The sequence below is a fragment of the Mesoplodon densirostris genome, chromosome 3 (genome assembly GCF_025265405.1).
Source record: "Mesoplodon densirostris isolate mMesDen1 chromosome 3, mMesDen1 primary haplotype, whole genome shotgun sequence".
Lineage (NCBI taxonomy): Eukaryota > Metazoa > Chordata > Mammalia > Artiodactyla > Ziphiidae > Mesoplodon > Mesoplodon densirostris.
Window position 1 is genome coordinate 162,236,995 of NC_082663.1, and position 17,548 is coordinate 162,254,542.

At 47.4% G+C, this 17,548-nt stretch overlaps 1 protein-coding gene across 1 annotated transcript in view; it reads left to right on the forward strand.

The window, feature by feature from the left end:
• SH3PXD2B (SH3 and PX domains 2B) overlaps nucleotides 1-17,548 on the forward strand; it is a 111,338-nt gene that overhangs the window by 66,839 nt on the left and 26,951 nt on the right. The window contains exons 6-7 of the mRNA XM_060094941.1: nucleotides 5,871-5,896; nucleotides 13,184-13,318. Of these exons, the coding sequence (XP_059950924.1) occupies nucleotides 5,871-5,896; nucleotides 13,184-13,318 (161 nt within the window). The remainder of the gene's footprint in view (nucleotides 1-5,870; nucleotides 5,897-13,183; nucleotides 13,319-17,548) is intronic.

The following is a 17,548-nucleotide window of genomic DNA, read 5'->3' on the forward strand; positions in this document are numbered from 1 at the left end:
CTTCCTTCTCCTGAGAAAAATGCCCCCTGTTTCAGGAGGTCCTCAATTGTGCCAAATCCCATTCAGGGACTTGAGGTTAAGAACCGCCGCCCAGGCGCCCCTTCTGAATGTTAATGCTCAGAGGTCTTTGGCCTCCTGCCTGGCAAGGGTGGTGAGTGGGTCCCCAGCTCCGAGCAAGCATCAGCCCAACTTATCGACAGAGATGGGAGGGAGCCAGGTCAGGGGCAGCCCGCTGTGCTTGAGAAGAGTCCGGGCACCTTCGTGCAGGAAGGAAGGACACTGGGGAACATAGGGTGGGAGCCAGCCCTCTAGAGGAGCCGGCATGTCAGGGAGGCTGTTTGGGAGCTTTGTCATGCTCTCCGGTGGCCACAGCCCGACGTTCCCCACTTGCTGGCTGCCCTGGGCTTGTAGAAGGAACAGAGGACTGGGAGTTCTAGACCCCGTGCTGTTCCCGGTCCGGAGCACCAGCATTGTTCATCCGTTCAGGAAATAAGGCCCACGGGCTGGGCACGGGGAGACAAAGAGATGACATGGAAGATGCAGTCTGTGCCCACAGGGAGCTTCCAGTCTGCTGGCCAGGCAGCCAGCTGTTCCACCCGGGCAGAGCAATCCCCTCCCCTCCCCTTCTGCCTCGCTTACTTCATCTGTGAAATGAGACCACGTCACCTGCCCCAGCCACATTATGGGGTTATTGGGAGACTGAAATGAAATAATGGTGGGAAAATTAGGACATGCTCAGCAGCTAGTTTTCTGGAGTTTGGGGGCTGAAATCGTGGTGAGCCCCCCTGGGTATTATGCTTGATAATTCAAAAGATAGACCTGTTCCCCAGTTTCCTGGAGTTAGAGTTTTGTTCTTATACTTTTAAGGTAAATCCATTTCCTCACTTCTTCAATGGGAATAATAGTATAGTCATCCCTCATTACTAGCAGGGGGATTGGTTCCAGGACCCCCCATGGAACCAAAATCCACGGATGCTCAAGTCCCTTATATAAAATGGCGTAGTGTTTGCATATAACCTACGCACATCCTCCCATATACTTTAAATCATCTCTACATTACTTATAATACCTGATACAATATAAATGCTCTATAAATAGTTGCCAGGGGCCTCCCTGGTGGCGCAAGTGGTTGAGAGTCCGCCTGCCGATGCAGGGGATACGGGTTCGTGCCCCGGTCTGGGAGGATCCCATATGCCGCGGAGCGGCTGGGCCCGTGAGCCATGGCCGCTGAGCCTGCGCGTCCGGAGCCTGCGCGTCTGGAGCCTGTGCTCCGCGACGGGGGAGGCCACAACAGTGAGAGGCCCGCATACCGCAAAAAAAAAAAAAAAATAGTTGCCAGGCACACAGCAAATTTAAGTTGTGTTTTTTGGAACTTTCTGGAATTTTTTTCCTGAACATTTTCAATCTGAGGTTGGTTGAATCCATGGATGTGGGACCCACAATCACTGTGAGGCTTGAATCTATGTGTGTGAAGTGCTGAGCACAGTGCCTGACACATAGTAGGTACACAGTTTTCACATCTCCTTGGCTGCCAGGGCCAAGATGCTTGGGTTCTGCGATCTTTTATGAGATGGTAAGAGAGAAGCTAATTGGTCCGTTTGATTGTTGTACATCACTGGAAGAAGTGGGTACCATGTGGAGATGCTTGTTCTCATATGGGAGGACCAGAATCTTTCATCTCAGGCCTTCCAAATGGCTCTCCCTTCCCCCACATCTCTGGGCAAAAACCAGCAAAGACAGGGTCAACCATTCAAGTGTGTTAACTCCCCAAACATTTCCCACAACTGCCACCCACACTGAAAGTCCAGAAAAACAAGCCTAGTTCCTGCCTTTGGGGTCTTGGGGGCCAGTGGACATTTTTTGAGCTATTTTTATTATTGATTTGTACAGGCTGTTTATATAGTGAGGAATTAGCCTTTTCCGTATTTGTGGTAAATATTTGTCCCTTTTATTGTGCATTTATATCTTGTTCCTGGATTTTACGATGTATATAAGTTTTATATTTTTGTGAAGTCAAATCCGGTGACCAATTTTTTAGTTGTGGTTTCTTTCATTTGCTTTCAGTCTAAGAAGGACAGTCACCATTCAGACACAAGATAGTTCCCTTAATTTTTTTCTAGTTGATTTATGCTTTGGGTTTTCTTTTAATATTTACTCATTAAATCGATTAGAATTCATTTCAACATTTGGCATGTGGTGAGAATCTAAAGTTTTTTCCTCTGGTTAGAACCTTTTGACCAGCTAGAAGAAATCTTATTTCTCCATTTATTTAAAAACAAAAAAGACCACAATCTATAGTGTTTAATGATCACTTCCCTTTCTTCCTTCAGGAATAATACAAGAGAAAAACAGCACCTGCCCTCAGAGGGGCTTCTATACTGGTGGGAAAGGCCATGTGAACATGTGGATACGTGTGGCCTGTGCGCACACAAACACACGCACAAATAGAACATCCACTAAAAATACAACACACAGCCTAGACTGTACCCCAAGAAAGCACAAAGTAACAGCTGAGATAAGCTAACCAGCATCCTGCTGAAATAGATGTATTTAGTTCCAAGAGGCTTCCTGGAAGGAAAGGGAAGTTTTCAATCTCTTTGTCTGTTCCCCTCTGTGTGACCTTGGACAAGTGACTTGACTTCTCTGAGCTTCTCTTTCCTCATCAGTAAAGTGGCCATGGCTAACCTTGCTCTCATCTTGGTTAGGCAATATCCTGCTCATAAAGGGTAGTGATAGTGTCAGGCACATGGCAGGTGCTTACCTAGTGATGCCTTCCTGTCCTTAAGCCAGACTTTGAAGGAAAAGGGAGGGAGGGAAGGAGGGAAGGAAGGAGAGAGGGAGGAAGGGAGGGGGGAAGGGAGGGAGGGAAGGAGGGTGCTGAGAACCCCAAGGGTGGCTTTGGGGCCACAGGAGGCAGCTTCAGCTGGGCCTCGTTTGTTTAGGCAGTAATGAATGGTGAGGGCAGGTGCTCCGTGAGGTTGGTCCCTTGGTCAGGATTCTGATGCTCAGACCTGAGTTAGGGCTTGTGATGGAGACTGGGAGTCTTTCCCAGCAGTTTCTAAGGAAAGAAATGAATGGTGCCCTTAGAGGAGCACCATTTTCGCTACCATTCCTGGGTAAACTTGAGATCACCCTGAGCGTGTCGCACAGAAAGTAACGTGCCTGCTTGATCCCACACAAGCTGCTGCTTGAAACCGAGAGCCCCCAGCTGCCCCTCACCCCCGTGCTCCAGCTAGGACAGCGAGACAACTGGCAGGGGTACGCGGTAGTGTGGGAGCTGGGATTTCAGGTATCCCAGACCATGGCTCAGGCCGCAGCCTGGATGGCGACGAGGGAAGAGGGCTTTACATGGAAGCAGACTTAAGAGACCTTTGCTGGTGTGTCCTGGAGCCAGCAGCTAAGAGGCAACTTCCCCCACAGGACAGTCCAGGGTGTGGTCAGGAGAGTGGGCTCCAGCCAGGCTTCCCGGGTTCCAGTCCTGGGAGAGATGCCTCACCTCTCTGGCCCTCAGTGTCTCCACGTGCGAAATGGAGTGACCCTCAAGGGTTGATGTGAGGATTCTGTGGGCCAGTCCAGGTACAGCATTCTGACCAGGACGCTGTCCACAGTGAGTGGCAGGAAATGTGAGCTGGCATATTCCACTGTCACCCTCCCCCTCCCCTGCACAGGGGAGTGACACTGAGCGTCACTGGGTAATGGCTGGCCAGAGGACATCACTACTGACTGGCCCAGCCCATCCCCTCCTTCCAGACACACAGGAGGGCAGCCCCAAGCTCCGGGGCTTGGCTTAGCTCCCTGCTCCCCCACTTTCGAAGTTACCCCGAAAGCATTATTACATGGTGGTTAAAAACCCAGACTTTAAAATCAGACACTGAATAGACATTTCTTCAAAGAAAATACAAAAATGGCCAAGAAGCATATGAAAAGATGCTCAGCGTAGCAGCGTCCTTAGCCATCAGGAAATGCAAGTTCCAACCACAGTGAGATACCACTTCATACCCACTAGTGTGGGTAGAATCAAAAAGATAGATAGCAACAAGTGTTGAGGATGTGCAGGAACTGGAACCTCCCGATGTTGCTGGTGGGAGTCTACAATGGTGCAGCCACTGTGGAAGACAGCCTGGCAATTCCTCAGAAAGTTAAGCCTAGGGACTTCCCTGGCAGTCCAGTGGTTAGGACTTGACCTTCCAATACGGGGGATGCAGGTTCGATCCCTGGTCGGGAGCTAAGATCCCATGTGCCTTGGGGCCAAGAAGCCACAACATTAAAGCAGAAGTAATATTGTAACAAATTCAATAAAGACTTTTAAAATGGTCCACATCAAAAAAAAAAAAAGTTAAGCCTAGAGTTACCATATTACCTAACAATTCCATTCCTACATCTATAATCAAGAGAAATAAAAATATATGTCCATACAAAAACTTGTGTACAAAGTTCATAAAAGCATTATTCGTAATAGCCAAAAAGTGGAAACAACCCAAATGTCCATTGGCTGATGAACAGATAAAGCGTGGTTTATCCACACAGTGGGATATTATTCAGCCGTAAAATGGAATGAACACGGATAACGTGCTACAACATGGATGACCCTTGAAAACATGTTACATGAAAGAAACCAGTCACAAGAAGCCACCTATTATATGGTTCCATTCATCTTAAATGTCCAGAATAGACAAATCCTTAGAGATAGCAAGCATATTAATAGTTGTCAAAGGCTGGAAGGAATAGAAATGGAGAGGAACTGCTAAGGGGTACAGGGTTTCTTTGGAGAGTGATGAAAATTTTCTGGAATTTGCTGATGCCAATGGTTGCACAACTTTGTGAATATACTAAAAAACAGTTCATTCGACACTTTAAAAGGATGAAATTTATGGTATGTGAATTATATTTCAATTTTTTAAAATGGAGATAGGCCTGGGTTCAGACCTTGGCTGTGCTTCTTGCAAGCTGTGTGACCTCGGGCAAGTTACTTAACTTCTCTGTGCCTCATGTTCCTCATCTGTAAAATGGGCACCAAGAGAGTACTTATTTCCTGTGGTTATTATGAGTATTAAATGAGTGGACTAAAAGTGCCTAGCAGGGTCCTAGCACAGGGTAATAACATTGATAAGGAATTTTGTAGTATTAGCTAACGTTACCGCTGCCACAATATCTATCTCAACCCAGCCATCCTATCACCTCCCTTTACTTTTTATAACATCAGAAAGCGTTTGACTAATGGGATAATTTACTTAAAAGTATGTTGTAAAACCTGATTTGTAACATTTTGTTCATAATGCAGTTGTGTGTATAAACTCTGACGTGGTTGACACGCGTATGGGAGCGATGACTCATTCTGTATGGATTCTAGCCCATAATAGTGTCCTCTGTGTCACCGTGAGGGAGATGTGCTGGGTTCACTGCTAGCCAGATGTCTCCCCGGTTTTAGTGTATTCCACTCACCACCGAGCACTTCCTGCTCCAATTGTACAGCTCAGGGCACTGCTCATAAGTGGGGCAAGGCCTCCACCGTGCCTGATGAGGTGGGCGTCAGCCTCAGTGCAGTGTGAGGTCCTAACTCCTGTTTTCAGACTGCATACCCACCTCTACCCACTGCCTATCAGCTCCTCCCCAGAGCCCCCTACTCTACAAATAGAGTGGAGATGCTGGTCCCCAGGGCACCAGAGCACTTATCAGGCAAAGGGAGAAAATTAAAAGGAATTCTTTTTTTTTTAAAGAGTCTAGGTCCCTGGGACTGGCTTGGATTTTACACTCATTAACTGGAGATGTTGTGGGATGGAAAATCTCAGTTTCCTAACGGAATAACTCATAACAATACAGAAAAGATACTGACTCATTACTCTTTCCCACCCCTATTCTTTCCTGTACAGGGAACATGTTGGGAAAAAGAAACCTGGTAAGAATATTTTCCATTTTCTCCTACTCATTGGATGTTTAGCATACCCCTACTGAGCGATGTCCAGGCCCTGGGCACTGCATGGGGGATACAGTGATGTGGATGGCTGGCTGGCTGGCTGGCTGGCTGGCTGGATGGATGGATGGATGGATGGATGGATGCCAAAGGACATTCGGGGCTGAGGGGACGGTGTGCAGGCTGGGAGGTGCAAGCATACAGTCGATTTGGGCCTGATCCAATCGCCAGCCTCGGCACCAGGCCTGGCTCTGTGCTTCCTTCGATCAGCCACTGATCTGGGCGGCGACAGCTGCTCTTGCAGGCAGCTCTCATACTCACTTCACTCTCCCCACAGTCAATTCTCTTCCTAACACCCTTTCCATTCCCTGGACAGCAGGACACTTATGTCAAAAAAAGAGAAGGTGAGAAGTTGAATATGCCCAGAGGAAAGATTTGAGTTCTCACAGGCCTGGGGTTGATAAGCTTAGATTCACAATCGCCCAGCTTTGTCCTCCTGCAACCCAAGAACATCCTGCACATCTTCAAAGGCCCTAGCCCATACCACATCTGGAGCCAATGTGGTCTTCAGAGCTTTCTGGAATTCTAAATTCTTTATCTAGAACTCCAGGAAGTTTGAGCGGGTTGATAAGGATGGGTGGAGAGGAGGCCAAGCAGAGATTCCAAAAGTGGGAAAGGATGCCTTCTCTCATGGGCCTCAGTTTCATCATCTGTAAAATGGGCATAAGGATAGTAATCTACCTTGTAGGAGTATTATAGGATTCATAATAATATGTATAAAGCACTTAGAACAGTGCCTGGCATGTTGAAAGAGACACATGTTTGTGCTGTTTTTATGCTACTGCTATTAATTCAGAACACACAGGTGTTCTTGTCCAGCATCAGTAACAATTCCAAATTCAACAACTCTGGTCCCTTTACTGCTTCCTGGGTACAAGGCCTGTGGTCAGCTTTATGGGCCCCAAGGCCATTCCTGCAAGGAAGAGTGGAGAGGAATTGGATTTCTTCGCCTCAAGGTATGGCATCTGGAGTGAACTCTGGTCTTTTCCCAACCAGTCTGTTTACAGCTCTGCTTTCTAGCTTAATAGGTACTGGCCGGAGCCGTGGCATCCTGCTAAAGCTACAAATAGCCCTTGAGCCCCGAGGATAATGATATGTTTCTTAGAAAAGAGCAGAGAGGAGAAGAGAAGCAGACAGTCTTCGTCTGGTCACAGAGTTTCTGGCTTTGAGTGTGCGGAGACTTTCCCGGAGGGGACGGGTGGGAGGGAGAGAGGAAACAGACAGCTCTGGTTTGTGAAAACAAAAGTATTCAGTCAGGACAGGCTTGATGAGGGGACTGGTCTGGAAAAGAGAAAAGCTCTAATTTGTGGTGACCACTGTTACATCATTCACCTGCAGTGATGGGGGATGGATTTATTTATAGTTCAACTGGGTGGAAAATAGCATCTTTCTTCATTCAGACTAAGAACCCATGCTGGGACTTGCCTTATTTTTTTATCTGACCTTTGAAAACTTCCTTTATGTTAGAACAAGCCTCCTTGATTAAATTGAAAAAGGATTTAAGGTTGACAGCCCAAGCCCTGAAATTTCTGTGTGAGAATTCTGAGTTGAAGAAGGCTTATCTCTCTCCAGAATTTCCCTCTCTCCAGAAAGTCCCTCTGACTGCCTGGCTGGTTCCTGCAGACTTTGGCTAATGTGGTCTCAAATTCTGCTCATTCTGCAGGAAAAAAATCTTCCCACCAAAATTTCACAGATCACGTGATTATTTAAGGAGCACCTTTTCTTCCTGATTTTTCTACCCTTTACTTATTGAAATATTCTCTTGTTTACTGGCTCTTTCAGCAAGACTGACAGTGTAGTGAAGTTCTAGGAAGAAAGCCCTCTTTTACAGTTACTCGTCATTTTAAAAATTCTGTGGTAGATGAAGCACTTTACCTTTGGTGAATATTTTATGTTTCTTTGGGGGTTTTTTGTTTTTGTTTTTTGTTTTTTGGCCACGCTGCATGGAATGCGGGATCTTATTTCCCCGACCAGTGATTGAACCTGAGACCCCGGCAGTGCAAGTGCGGAGTTTTAACCACTGGACCACCAGGGAAGTCCCATGAATATTTCATAGCACTTCCTTAATGATAAAATCACCCTTCCACTGTCAAAGCTCCTCCTTTCTCTTGGCCTTTTCCTTCCCTCTTATTCCCTGCTGGACCACAAGAATGACATTTCTCATCTAGGAATACTTTGAGTTCACACTTGTAGCTCCTAGAGCTTAGTTCTATCTGCATCAACTTTTAGGTACTGCAATTACTATGCATTATAGAGCCTGGTTGCAGTATCACACTCCACCAGTAGATGTCTCCACCTAACACCTAAATGGTCTATGTAGCCTAGTTTGAGACTCCTAGTAGAATAAATGAATGGTGTTTTGATAAGTTGAGTGCTCTGGATAAAATGAAGGCAACCTGCCCTGGAAAAACTGGTCCTGAAAAAGCAACTCCATGCACTCTTTTCTGAGCCACTTAATGGCAGGAAACTAGTCTAAAAGCTACTGTTGGACTTCCCTGGTGGCTCAGTGGTTAAGACTCCGCCCTCCCAATGCAGGTGGCCTGGGTTCGATCCCTGGTCAGGGAACTAGATCCCACATGCATGCCGCAACTAAGAGTTTGCATGCCACAACTATTGAGGCAGCAAGCTGCAACTAAGGAGTCCACGAGCCACAACTAAGGAGGCCGCCTGCCACAACTAAGATCTGGCTCAACAAAATAAATAAATAAATAAATATTTTTAAAAAACAGTGCTAACGCATTCTTATAAAAAGTAAATAAATAGAAATAAAAGCTACTGTCATAGAAGAACAGGAAGGATATGTAAGGCTCAGACCTGGCCCCTGAGCAAGTCTTGGAAGAAGTGCCAGCCCTGAGCTCTGTGCCAGCACCTGATGTGCTCGTGCCAGCCTAGAGTCCTCAGCCCTGTTCCCTGCCCTCCTCATTTCCTGGCTTCATGTCTTGTTCGCAGTGAGTCCCCCAGTTCCCTGGGAACTGATCCTGTCCCTGCTCATAGTTAGCCCAAATCAGTTGGCAGCCTGGTTAGGAGAGCTGGTGCAGAAATGAATAGATCAGCCCATTGATCAGAATCCTGGAAACTGTATGTGGTACAACTGGGCCACCATCAGTTGTTAAAACCGGGTAGCAACAATTGAACTTTTTGGACAGAGTAACCTGGCTTAAGTGGACCTTGACTTATCCAAAGTCTCTGTCCCTTCTTACAGGCAAGAAGTAGTCTTTGGTTGCTCATAAGATAGACAGGTGCCTGCCAGTAACTCAGCACTGTGTGTTCTCAGGAGGAGGCCTGAGCAGTGTAGGGCAGGAAGGGTTTCTAGATGTCTCCATTCATCCTTTGTTCATTCACGCCACAAGTGTTCATTGAGCCTCTGTGCTGAGTGAACAAGACAGACACAGTTATTCATTCAATGCTTATTAAGCACCTACTGTGTGCCTGACATTGTTCTAGGTCCCCGGGAAATGCAAAAGGTGTTCCCACCATGGGAACACCATGTGGGAAGTAACCTCACAGTCTGGTAGAAAAGACAGATACGTAAACAAAATTAAATGTTGTAAGTGCCGTGAGAGAAGGCATTTGAATGTCTCCCTGAGGTTGGAAGTCATTTAAAGCTGTTTTAAAATATTCATTCTTTCATTCAGATATTTATTGAGACTTTGTAGATGCCATTCGTGTTCTAGTCCAGTGGTTGGCAAATGTTTTTGTCTCTAAAGGTCCAGATAGTAAATATTTTAGGCTTTGCAAGCCCCATGCAGACTCTGTTACTAATAATAATATTTTGTTTCCTCTTCCTTTCATTCTCCTTCTTATTCTTTACAAATCTTTAAAAGTATAAAAACACATTCTTAGCTCCCCTTGCACAAAAATGTACCATTTTTGTGACTTCTGAGCAAGCTCTCTGGCTGCAGTATGGAGGACGGACTGGAGGGGCAGGATGGAGACCAATCACGGGGTGTCCCGCCTGCACACCCCGGGCCACAAGAAGCCTTTCTCAGACCCTGGTGAAAAGGATGTGGCGTAGTGAGGATGTGGGTGAAGCAAGGTGATGGAGTGCTAGCAAGAAGGTCCTCCCACATCAGACCCATGGCTCTGCGGGAGGGAATCCTGACGGCTGCCACGAGGGACAGCAGAGAATCCCCACACCTGAACACAGACACCTCCTGGCGCTTCCAGCCTGACTGTGAAGTGGGTGCTTCTCTCCCCTCTCCAGTTCTTTGTCTCCAGTTGAGGCACAGGGAAGCATGGCTACCTGGATACAGCCCACGTGAGGTTAAAAAAGAAGGGCAGAGGCATTCCTGGGGTTCTGAGCCCTGAGGCAGATTATATTCTGGGATAAAAACTGTGGACCCCAGTCTCTACCTATTGCATTCACTAGGGAATGTGTCCCCAGCTCACAATGACTAGGACAAGTAGCCAGGAGCCTCCAGCAAGCCAGCGTCTGCCTTCACTCATTCACATAAGAGTACCTCTTAGAAGCACAGTGCCGGGGGGTTAAGGAGACAGTCAAGAGATCACAGAGCCTGTGCTCTGCAACGGGAGAGGCCACAACAGTGAGAGACCCACGTATCGCAAAAAAAAAAAAAAAGAGAGATCACTGTCTAGAGGGACAGCAGAAAGGGGGCGGTAACCAGCCTGCTGTGGGGCCACTGAAAGATGTAACCGCTGAAGTAGCCGGGCTGTCTTGGGCAGTCTGTCATGCTTGAGGCTGGAAGCAGATCAGCTCTGTGGCCTGACCTGGGTGGGAGGTGACAGAGGAGGAGAAGGCTGGCAGTAGTGAAGATAACCCTGGGAGCTGCAAAGACATGAGACTTGGGGGGCGGTCATGGGGACCTGTGGGGTAGGAGAGCAAGATCTCAGACTACGCTTCCTTCCTACCATCTTTTCCTTCCTCACCTACTGCCACCAGGTGGACCTGGTTCAGATCTGGCCTTGTCACCAGGTAGCGGTGAGATCTAAGGCAAGTCACCTGATATGTCTGAGCCTCTGTTTTCTTGTCTATAAAATGGGGGTAGTAATACCCACCTTCCAGGGCAGTTGTGTCGAGGTAGTTTATGCACAGTGTGTAGCCTGTGATAGGCATTCATGTGGGGCTACTTCCCTCCCAGTCTACTTCTGAACCTTCATCCCACATCTTCCATCTCTTTTTTCTCCTCTCTTTCTCTCTTCTCATGCTTTCTCCACCCAGGGTACAAGGGGCAAGGTTGCCCTGGGGCCCTCCCATTTCCCTCCGTTACCCTCAGCCTGGGGGGGTGAATGGCCAGAACATAGCCACAGAGCCAAGAAGCGGTGACCCTTCACCCGGCTGCAACGCCCTGCTCTGATTTTCCGCATCAAAAGTGGAGAACGTGTGGTTCTAACAGAGGGCTTTTGTGCTGCTTCTAGATGCCAGAGGCTGGGGTGCAACAGTGTGCTGGTAAATACCTCACAAGCAGCTCTCTGATGGGAAGCCCTGCTTTGTGTCATTTGCCATTTTCCGTGGTGTAAATACTCCCACCATGGCCAATTTCAATAAGATACTACCCAACAGAGTTGGGAACAGATGCACAAAATCGGCTAATTATGGGTGTATTTGGACACAGAAATGTATAAATGGATATTTTCAGTGGTTTATGGAAACAGTAGAAGGGAATCCTTTGAATCAGGACTTTCAGAAAACCAGGGCCCAGTGGCCACAAAAGCCAGACTGCCTTCCCATCACATTCAGCCTGCTGCTCTAAAAGTGCCGCCCCCTCTCTCTGGAGTGTCTGAACTCAGATGTCCCTTTACATCATCCATATTCTGTGATATCTTTTCATTTACTTATCAGATATGTCTTAGTATTTAACCAGGGCCACACAGCACTACATCCTGTGGAAATGGCCTCCACATGGGCTCCTCTCCCCAACTGTCTCTGCCCTGGTCCAAAGCTACCATCATCTCTTGTCTGCAAACAGCATGTCCTCCATCTGGTCTCCTGCTTTTTTTCTTGCCAGGCTGTAATCCAGTCTCCATGTGGCAGCCAGAACTGTCTTTTTAAAGATGTAAATCTTGTCATTCCCTTCTTTTTTTTTTTTTTTTTTTTGCGGTACACGGGCCTCCCACTGCTGCGGCCTCTCCCGCTGCGGAGCACAGGCTCCGGACGCGCAGGCCCAGCGGCCATGGCTCACAAGCCCAGCCGCTCCGCGGCATGCGGGATCCTCCCGGACTGGGGCACGAACCCGCGTCCCCCGCATCGGCAGGCGGACTCCCAACCACTGCGCCACCAGGGAAGCCCTGTCATTCCCTTCTTAAAGCCCTTCAGTGGCTTTCTACTTCAGGGTTTCAAAAAATCCGAACTTCTTGCCTTGGCGCAGCATGTCCTGCCTGCTCTGGCCCACGCCTGCCAGGGTGATCACAAGACTGCCCTCTGCTCACTCCTGGACTTCAGCCACCTCCTGCCAGTTCCTAGAAGGCTCCAGGCCCTTTCCCATCCCACAGTCTGCCTGCACCGCTCCGTCCCCATCCTCCTCATGCCTCCTTGCCTCAGAGGTCTTTGCTTTATGTCACCTCCCTAGAGGGGTCTTGCTGACCGCTCCATTTAACGTAACCTCCTTTTCCCACTCATTCTTTGTCTGGCATCCTGGTTGTTTCCAGCAATGCGTCAATCCAAAACTGGTATTATCCTGTATCCTTAGCGATCATATGTACTTGTGTACGTGTCTCTCTCCCCAACTAGACTGAGCTACTTGAGGCTAGGAGTCATGTCTGTTTCACTCACTTTAGTATGCCCAGCATCTAATAGAGTGTTTGGAACATCACTGGTGACTTCGTGAATTAATAGACGAGTGATTTTGGATGGATGGATGGTAATGGATAGCTAGACAGATGGATGTTTGGTTGGATGAATGATGAATGGATGTTTAGTTGGGTGGACGATGATGGCTGAATAATGGCAGATGGATATGAATGGGTGGATAGATATGAATGAATGAACCTTCCCACTACGGTGTCAGCTTCTTCAGGGCAAGTACCACATCAACGCTGAATCCTTAGTGCCTAGCACAGTGCCTGCACAAGGACAGGCACTTGGTAAATTTTGGTGGTTGAGTGAGCAAATGAATGAAAGAATAAATGGATGAGGTGACCCTGAGACAAGTCCTGTCACAGCTTTCTCTATTTGGAATGTCCTCCTGACCCACCCTACCCGCTGACTCCTGTTCCTTCACACATGGGTTGTGTGATGGCATTTTGTATCCCCAGGGGGCGACCTAACCTCGGTGGACCCTATGGTCCTGGAGCAGTATGTAGTGGTGGCAAACTACCAGAAGCAGGAAAGCTCGGAGATCAGCCTCAGCGTGGGGCAAGTGGTAGACATCATCGAGAAGAACGAGTCAGGTAGGAGACCTAGACCACCTCCCTTCCACCCTACACTGTCACCAAGCCTCTGGGACAGGAAACGCTTGGGAGTGCAAAAGCTGCAATGGCCAATCCAGGCTGGTCAGTTTCCACGGATCTGGTTGATGCCCTCCTAGAAAGCTGGCCTTGTTTGATCACAGTGCCTGAGTACTCCACTTGGTCACAGCTCACCACTCACAGCTCACAGCTCACAGCTCACAGCTCCTGTTGGGTCAGATGTTATCGACTTGTCCTGAGGTTCACATTTTATGAACATTCCTTCTGGTTTCAGAGTACTTGGAGACATGGAGTCCAGCACTCCACTGGAAATTTGCTCTGTTGATTTGCCTTTGGCTACCGTGGGAGTCCTCAAGAAGGTTCTGTCAGCTGTGGGCTCTGGTGGGATGGACACACTGCCTCAGCCCACCTGCCGTCACAGGGACCACTGGTCACATACAGGCAGACCTCAGAGATATTGTGGGTTTGGTTCCAGACCACTGCAATAAAGCGAGTCACATGAATTTTTTGGTTTCCCAGTGCAAAAAAAAGTTACATTTATACTATACTGTAGCCTATTCAATGTGCAGTAGTCTTATGTCAAAAAAACAACGTACATACCTTAATTTAAAAATACTTTATTGCTAAAAAATGCTAACTGTCATCTGAGCCTCCAGCAAGTCGTAATCTTTTTGCAATAGTAACATCACATATCACTGATCACAGATCAGCATAACAAATATAATAAGAATGAAAAAGTTTGAAGTATCAGGAGAATTACCGAAATGTGACACAGAGACACGAAGTGAGCAAATGCTATAGGAAAAATGACACCAATAGACTGGCTTGATGCAGGGTTGCTGCAAACCTCCAATCTGTAAAAAACGCATTATCCATGAAGTGCAATAAAGCAAAGCACGGTAAAACGAGGTCTGCCTGTACACTGGCCGGGACAGAATGTGATGTGAGTGAGACACTTAGCCTGGGTTTCGACCTGAACCCCGCATTTCACAGCCATCCAGGTCACTTCGCTGAGGAGGCTGCTTCAAGGATTAAACGAGACAGTACATAGACAGTGCCTAAGCCTGTGTGTGGCACATAGGTACTCAGAAATGTGTTGCCTTCCCTTTTGCCTTCTTTAGCCGCAATAGGGCATTGGTACCATTGAAGACAGAGAGCAAGGAGCAGGGGATGAGTGGATCCTCTCCAGGAAAAAGTGGCATTGAACCCCCACTGGCTTTGTTGTAGCTAAAATGTGACATTGACTAGCAATATTAGTGGGCCAATCTCTGTGATATCTCAGTGGCTAGTTAAGGTCCAACAAACAGGGAAAGACTGTTTCCGGCAGCCTCTGGAGCATGTTCCCATTCGTCAGGAGATGAACATTAGCCAACCAAAACTTCTTGATTACACAGTACAGCAGTTGTTATCCCTGCTTCACAGCTGAAGACACCAAGACTCCAAGTGACTCAGTCACTCGCCCCAGATCTTGTGACGGGTTGCCGAGCTGGAGTTCCTAACCAATTCCAGCTGGCCCCAAGGCCATGTGACGTTCTAATTCCTAGAAATGAGTACAGGCAGTCTGTGGGTATGACTGGGATGCTCCGTGGGGATGGAAGAAGGGAGCAACCACCCACCCCCACCCCGCTTTGCTTTGCCAGCTTGAGTGACTTCAGGAAGAACATGTTGCTGGGAGAAGGGGAGGAGGTAGGATGGGGTGGGGGCCAAGCCTGGTGTGTCCAGAGGACAGCAGGGAAAAGGCATATGTCCAGATCTTCAAGTGGCCAACAAACTCAACATTTGTTTTCAATTACCTTTTACTTACCCAAGTAATATATGGATATGTTCTTCTTGAAACATTAATGATAAAGTTAAAATCTATTTTTTTCCGCTAGCTTCAGGCCTAGTCCCCTTTCCAAGCCCAGATTACCCTTCTGTCAGTTTGGGGTGAATACTTCTTGATAACTGTATACACACATGTGTATAAATATGTGTACAGGGATAGGACTTCCCTGGTGAAGCAGTGGTTAAGAATCCGCCTGCCAATGCAGGGGACACGGGTTCGAGCCCTGGTCCGGGAAGACACACCGCGGAGCAACTAAGCCCTTGCGCCACAACTGCTGAGCCCGCGTGCTGCAGCTACTGAAGCCCGCACACCTAGAGCCCATGCTCTGCAACAAGAGAAGCCACCACAATGAGAAGCCCACGCACTGCAACAAAGAGTAGACCCCACTCATTGCAACTAGAGAAAGCCCGTGCGCAGCAACGAAGGCCCAGCATGTCCATAAATAAATAAATAAATAAATAAATTTATTTATTTTTAAAAAAATTCTATACAGGTATATATGTATGTACACAGTGTACACATTTGTACATGTGTGTATACATATATGTGCACATGTGTACATATATATAACTGTATGTACACACATACATACATACACATCATATTTCATGCATCTATATATAATCTTGTAGGTTTTTTAAGCCCAGTGGTGTATCATTCTATACATTTTGACCTGCAACATGCTTTTTCTTAAGTCAACATTTAGCTCTTATTCTTTTAACATCTGCATACTATTTGAAAATATGGCATACTATAAGCCATATCTTCCTTTAGTATGAACAGTATATCTGTGTGCACATTGGTGAGTGTTTCTTTAGGTTAGATTCGCAGAAGGCTGCTGGACCATAATATACACATACTTTAAATGTTAAGATACAGCCAAATGACCTGCTTCCAAACTGTGGCCATACCAATTTACTCTCCATACAGCAATGCATGAGGCATTTGTGCCAGTAGTTAAGAGCTGAGGCTGTGAAGCCAGATGGCCTGGGTCGAATCCCGGCTCTGCCACTTTCTTTGTGACCTTGGTCAAGTCACTGCCCCTCTCTGAGCTTGGCTTCTCCATCTGTAAAATGGGGCAGTAATAGAATGCGTCTCACAGGCTGCTGTGAGGACTCAGCCAGTCAGTAGTAGATGTGAAACACTGAGACAGTCTGGCGCATCTTTGCTGTCATTGCTGTTGTGACACGTTCCTTAACCCTGCACAGATACCTACAAATAGGAGTCCTTAGGAAGGCATATATGGCATATTTCTGATTTCTGGTCTTCTGCAGGTTTAACTAACACACACACACGCACGCACGCACGCACGCACACACACACACACACACACGCCACCAAAACGTGTATTTTAAAAGGTGCATCCAGTCAAGTAAAGCACAAAAACACACACACACGCACGCACACACACACACACACACACACACACACACACCACCAAAACGTGTATTTTAAAAGGTGCATCCGGTCAAGTAAAGCACAAACACACACACACACACACACACACACACACACCACCAAAACGTGTATTTTAAAAGGTGCATCCGGTCAAGTAAAGCAGAAGATGGCTTCTACCTCAGGGAGCTCAAAAGCAAAGGCCTCCCTCTAAGACCAGGAAGCTAGTCCAGAGTCCGCCCCTTCCTTCTCTTCTCCTTTGGGGTCTCCAGAGCCTGGAGGTTTGTGATCTTGGGGAGCAGATCCTACTTTTCCATTTATGCTGTGCAGAGTCAGCTGGGCCCTGTATTAACTTCCTGTGGCTGCTATAACGAATTACCACAAATTCAGTGACTTACACCAACACAAATTTATCATCATATGGTTCTAGAGGTTAGAAGCCCCAAAATGGGCCTCAGTGGATGAAAAAAGAGGCACTGCTGGGGCTGTGTTCCCTTCTGCAGGCCTGGGTAGCATCTGCTGCTTTGCCTTTTCCATTCTCTAGAGGCCAGCCACATCCCTTGGCTCGTGACCCTTTCCTCCACCTTCAGAACCAGCAGTGTTGCCCCTCTCTGTACCTTTCTTCCTTAGCCACATCTCCCCCGACCCTTCTGCCTGCCTTGTGATTAAACTGGGCCCACCCAGATAAGCCAGGATAACCTCCTATTTAGGAGTTCAGCTGATTAGCAACCTTAATCCCATCTGTGACCTTAACTTGAACTCTTTGCCATGTGCATTGTTATTCTGCCTACCACAGGCTCCATGGGAGCCCTTTCTCTAAAATGGGAGGGCCTGAGTCTCAGTGAACAGCCTCTCAAACTGCTACATCTGCAGCCAGATTTACCTTGACATGAACAGATGCAAAATCAGTGTCTCAGATAAGTTTTTAGGGCAGTGGTTTCAGTATCAGAGAGCCCTGGGTGCAAGTCGCAGCTTGGCCGTAAGCCGTGTGA